Source organism: Elephas maximus, chromosome 14, assembly GCF_024166365.1.
Source record: "Elephas maximus indicus isolate mEleMax1 chromosome 14, mEleMax1 primary haplotype, whole genome shotgun sequence".
Lineage (NCBI taxonomy): Eukaryota > Metazoa > Chordata > Mammalia > Proboscidea > Elephantidae > Elephas > Elephas maximus.
The window spans coordinates 46,728,989-46,734,988 of record NC_064832.1 but is presented as its reverse complement, the minus strand read 5'-3'; the positions used below and the strand labels follow the sequence as shown (position 1 = coordinate 46,734,988).

General features: G+C 37.6%; 1 protein-coding gene across 3 annotated transcripts in view; it reads right to left on the bottom strand.

Moving 5' to 3' along the window:
- Positions 1-538: 538 nt before the first annotated feature.
- The window catches only part of PCDH17 (protocadherin 17), a 112,810-nt gene continuing 107,348 nt past the window's right edge, over positions 539-6,000 (bottom strand). The window contains exon 5 of one of the 3 annotated variants that reach the window (XM_049852969.1): positions 539-5,489. In XM_049852969.1, the coding sequence (XP_049708926.1) occupies positions 4,807-5,489 (683 nt within the window). In that variant the 3' untranslated portion in view covers positions 539-4,806. The remainder of the gene's footprint in view (positions 5,490-6,000) is intronic. The other 2 variants (XM_049852968.1, XM_049852967.1) reach the window with 2 other exon arrangements.

Below are 6,000 nucleotides of genomic sequence, written 5' to 3'. Positions count from 1 at the left end.
ACTGACTTTTAGGAAGTCCTTTGGGATGGTGTACCACAATATCTTCAAACCGGCTGTAAATATTAAAAGCTACTTTTTTTTTTTACCAGTATTATTTGACTATGAACCCATGGTAATTATTTGACTAGCCAACTTATCCAAATTATCAGAACAGACTGTTAACCCATTCCTGTTGAAAGACAGTGACATTATTTTTAATTTCTTTTTTTATCTCGTTTTTACTGATAAGCAGATAACTCGAAAAAAGCAGTTGTGAATTTTCAGTCTCTTTTCCAAAATACAGGCAGTCCCCAGGTTACGAAGGAGTTCTATTCCTAAATCTGTCTTTAAGTCCAATTTGTACGTAAGTCAGAACAGTAGGTGTGGTTCATATCTAACACGAGTTAGTCAAATGTTTGTCTTAGCATATAGTGTAGAGTGTACCCATCTATGCACAAAAAACATTAAAGAAACACTTCTAGATACACTAAAACATCTTTAACATAATAATACAGTAATTATAATAATGTTTCAATACACATTGCAAAGTAAATCCTATTTGTTACTATGAACCATTGTATGTACCTTGAATTTTTAATATAATTGGTTTTATGGGAGCTGGTTTGTAATTATGAGTTGTGGGTAAGTATGACGTTCGTAACCCGGGGACTGGCTGTAATTATGATCAGGGTCCCTATGGTATGCAGCACCGTGTAACACATCACTTCTGCGTTAATGAATGCAAGGGAAGGCAACGCCACTATTAGTAATAGCTTTTTATTCGGAGTCCTCATATTCCAGATAGGTCACATTAAACACAGCCATTAAACAACAGCATTGAGATAAATCCATACAATGTATGCTGCTTTTGTTGTTGTCCTTGTTCAGCAATTGCTTGGTGCAGCTAAGAACTTTATGGAGTGATGGGACTGATGAATGGAAATAGCCAACCTGCAAAACACTGGGGCCAGGGAAGTCAGACTTTAATCAGGTCTCATTCAGTTATGTTTCAAATCAACACATCTTGATAGCCAAAACTCTCATTTGAATTAACGCTCTGATAAATGCTGTCTGTTGTCAAAAGAATATAATTAGGCAATAATGAGTGGGTGTTCCATATGCCAGACCTCAGTCTACCTGTTGACCATAGCAACTTCTACTCCGTTAAGCAACAAACAGCTTTTAACCTGGCTCTAATAAAGCATACTGCTCTATGACTACATGAATTTTGTTTATGGTGCCATTCTTTAATTAAATTGACCAGTGCCTAGAACCTTTAAAGGAAAGTCATGTTTTACAAGATCTCAGTTAATTTTGGAAAATGAAACCAGTCAATTTCCCAACCAGGAATTCCATCAACTTATGGAGTACTGAGTCAATCTTTGCATATCATCTGCAATGTGGATAAGTATGTCAGGGTAAGAAATAACATGAAAGTATTCTTTGAAATCACACGATATGTCTCTTTAATGTTTACTTTGGTATAGGTATAACTATCAACGACTAGCACTACTTTTAAACGATGAAAAGATTTTTCATCATTAACATTTGATGAAAAGATTTTTTTGTTACTAAAAAAATTTTTTAAGGGTTCGTCAGTAAACAATTGCTGGAATTTTGGGTATCTGATTAAAATTTCCACAAATTGATTCTTTTTGTGTGTGTGTGATTGAACTCAGTTATTTAAAGACTTAAAAGACAAAGTACTATTAAATTACTCATTTTGGGTGTATGGGTTCTTTTTAGGGGGTGTGATTTAAGACCAATATTTTCATTTAAGACAAATCAGGCTGAAACCACTACAAATCTCACTGTTTGATCATGCATCACCCACTGGGGCAAGTTGCTCCCTACAAGTGTGATTTTGGCATCTCATAAGACCTCCTTGGAAGCCAAGCACCAGAGGTCTGTGATAAAGGCAGTTGCCAGCCAAATGAATCAAGGCAAGATTCCCTCAACTCAACAATAAAAGCTTAAGAATCCTGACTGCTGAATTGCCACCGTTTTGTAAATAAATAATAATCACTACTAAATACAGGTAATGTGTTAAACAGCTAACTCTAGTAAATCACCGGTAACAGAGAGCCTAAAGGTAAATCCCTCACACATTGGCACAACCAATTCTTAAAATCAGATGGTGTTTTAATGTCTTCAGACAGATAGAATAAACTGAACAACTGGTTACTCATCATTAAGGATGTTGTAAAAAATAAACCCTACTCTCTTAGTTCATTTCATTTACACGCTGCCTTAGATTTTACTAAGTGGCTATCCATCTAGTAAGAGAGAGGCAACACTTGGTAAGAGTAAATGGAAATCAGTTTTCCACCAAATTTCAGCTATCAAACTAAATCAACCTGTAGTCTCCTGGCAAAAGTAACATCATATAATAACAGAGACAACACATGTCAGATACATAAATTGTCCAAAATATAGAGAGTCAATTAGGTTTCACATGTACAAGATCCCTTCTTTTCTACTTCAAACATTTACAAATAATAAAACCAAGAGTGGAGCTTTGGAAAGGCTGTTACTAGGAACCAAATACAGTTCTCAAGAGAGTAAGGCTGATGCGAGTTGTCCACTCTTCCCTCTCAAAGCAGTGTTGCAAGCGAGGTACAGTCTAAAATCTTGACTGCATTTGACAGAAATTATTTGCAGTAGATATTTTGGAGCTTTGAAATTACAAAACTTAATTCACTTCAATGTTTGTTTCTGTTTTTGCTTTTGTTTTTCATAGAAGGATTTTATGACATTTACACTGTTTCTACACTGACTTGGTGGCCAGAAAAGAAGGCACAGAATTTTCCACCAGTTTGCAAATAATGCATTTCCCTGCTCCGGTGCACAAACAGCCTTTATTTAACTCAGCACCACATTCTCTAGGTATGGGCTCGAAACCGTTTGTCATGAAGCTGTAAAATGCCAAAAAATTTTAAACGCTGAAGGAAAATGTCAATCAAGGCATTTCCCCATCTGCTGCTACTTCTGCAAGTGCTAATTTTATTTTTTCCAATTCCTGAAATTTGAGGTTTCCTAGCCTCATATGGAAGTAAGTTTGAAACTTGCTAAATGTCACAGAAAAGGTGCCACCAAAGGAAAGAAAAGAAGGTGTATTGTTCTCAAAGGACGCCAATAAAAAGAGGCAGAAGAGCATTGAGAAACAGGAAAAAACATTTTGTTAAGACCCAGACCTCTTGAAAAACACTACACAATGCAAGTAAACAGTGCTGGAACCACACATGCATTAAAGCATTTTTCATGTTTTTGAAATATAATGAGAACACACATCTTGAACCACTTAAGACACTCTTGCAAATTAATCCAGGGTATGATATCTACATAGGCAGAAGCTGTGTGTGCTGTGGAAAAAAGAGGAGGAAGTTTCAGGTACTGGTACAAATGTAATTCTGGTGATTTAGCATGACTTTAATAAAAGCTTCTATAAGGACTTGCACATAACCATGACTGACGGATGTCTTTTTTGACCTTTCAGTTAGCTCCATCAGCTCACTCAAACACATTTTGAACAGATTATGTACTGTAGTACTTGGTAGACTATACATTAAACAAGAGACTTTGCTCTGAGGCACTGCTTCCCACACTCCATGGGGAAAAGGAAGCAGGAAAAAACAAAACTCATAGAGTTCGACAGCTACCGAGGCAACACTTGCCATTTACAATATAAGCCCAAAGATTTTTGCAACACAACTATATATTAATTTAATAAAATACACAATATAGCTCTTATACACTCAACAATTTGGCTCATATGCACAGAATCTGCAATAAATCAATAAAAATATGTCATTTGATGTAAACACATTGAGTCTTCTTACATTAGCACATTTAAATGGTCATGTGATTTGTATATGTCTAAGATAGTTTCACTTTCCTGAGCTATTTTAGTGTCCACAAATGAATTAAAAAACATTAATCATGGTAATTTTCTCTGACTATTACCATTCAATGGTAACTGTGTTTCAAAAATTATTCTATGTCAAGTTTAAAACATAGCCATCATTTATACCTTTGTTGGACACTAAAATGCTAAGTAGGCATTTTAAACCTTTACAATTTCTTCTTCTCCTTTAATGAAGTGAATTAATCTATGTGTGTGCAGGACAAAATGGACTCTATCTTTTTACATTTAACTTTTATACGACATGAGGTGCCTTACAAATGACCGAGAATTTTTTTTTTTTTCTTTTTTTGACTAATGATACGGAATGTTCTTTGTGTTTCTATGTGTGGCAGGTAACTTTATACAGAAATGTTTACCAGGAATATGTGTTAATGTTTGGTGTAGCTTGGACTACTGCAAGGTCTTTTGGGACTTTCAGTAGAAGCCTGTGATGACTGCTAGAAACCCACCACAGATCACAAGTTTTGACCCTGCTTTGTATGGGGTTTATAGGTAAACAGTTAAGTCAGCATAAATCACGGAGGACAGTCTTAGAGTGATCAGAAATACTTCAATTCTCACACCGCATACCTTCCTAACAGATTGTCAAAAGGTAACTTGCCTCCTCATCCTCCTTTCTTCTTCTCTCTTTTTTCTTCTCATTTTTTTTTTTTTTTTTCTTTCCTCTTTAGGCATCGTTAACTCTGTCCTAAGATAAGTTTGGTCAAAACAAACCCATTGTTATCTCTGAAAAAGAAACAGCAGTGAAAACAACATACTTGTGGGCACTTCAGATGTTCACTAAAAGCCTTAAAGCAGCATTGGTCTTTCTTCATCCCTGTGAAACGGGTTGTCACCAGGAGGGATCATTTTTAAATCAACAGAAGAGACAAGAAAATGCCAATGCCTTTTTTTTTTTCCCCTCACTTTCTTACAGCCACGGGGTCATTTCCCCGGCAGTCCTGCAAAAGTTTATCAATTTCTCTCACGACTTCCTCGGCGTCCACCGACTCTCTGCCCGGATCCCTGTTGGGGTGGTCGAGCTGCTCAAGAACAGCACCCATCTCACTGGAATCCCGGCTAGCTCTGGAATGCACATCCGCGAAGACCCTTGCCATCTGATCAGACGCCATCAAGGGAGGGTCTCTTGGTTGCTTACTGGGTGACAGATACTGACTGTCAGTGGGCAAGTACTGGCTGCTTGCTTCGGCCAGGGCTCCGGGTTTCGCTTCACAACCCTCCAGAGAGCCTTTTGTTGAGGTGCAAGGCTCAATGCATGCCTTGGTCGGGCTGCTGGATGCTGAGGGAACCTCTTGGAGGAGAGGGCTCAGGGCACGTTTGGCTTTTAAATAAGGTTTAACATTGGCAATGAGAATAGTGTGCTCTCGCTTGTCTTTTCCAAATGTACAAAAAGTCTTTTTCCCAGTGGGATTCACAGTTTCGTAAGTCTCAGTCTCCACATTCGCTTCCACTGTGGGTACAAAGAGATTTGTGCGGTAATCTGCATTTTCAGCCTGATTGGCTGCAGGGAACTGTGGCATCCAACACCTGTCAGAATGACCAAGCACTCGGCATTCATCTGTGCAATTAACACACTCTTCTTGTTCTGCAAAACAAAAGAGGAAACAGCAAATCCAATCATTAGGGTTTCCTTGAAATTTCTACGGAGGCTGTGATCAGCTCTCAGTGGGCTTGCTTGACCTCTGGGCTCTTAATTAAAAAGGAAAAGAAAACAATAATTAAAACATTTCAGGATGGTTGCATAAACCTGCTGGTTGAGACAATGGTTTTATTTAAGTCTATTCTCCAGATACTAGCGAATTCCCTCAGCCCAGGAAGAAGTAAAAAGTGGCCACTGGAGACTCATTCTCAGCGGAATAGAGCACCACTGTAAACTAATCTCCTGGGGACATCGGTTAGCCTTTGTTCTTTATAAACCATCCTGGAAACAGCGAACTTCAGACAGGATTACCGGGATTAATTTTTCAAATCAAATAACAGGGCACAAACTGGATTGCAAACTTTCTTAACAATTCCTAAATTGCTTTTTTTTTTTTTTAACTCCCCATGTTTTATCCCTCTTTGGCTTGTAATTATTATTTTGGTGTGACAGTCAT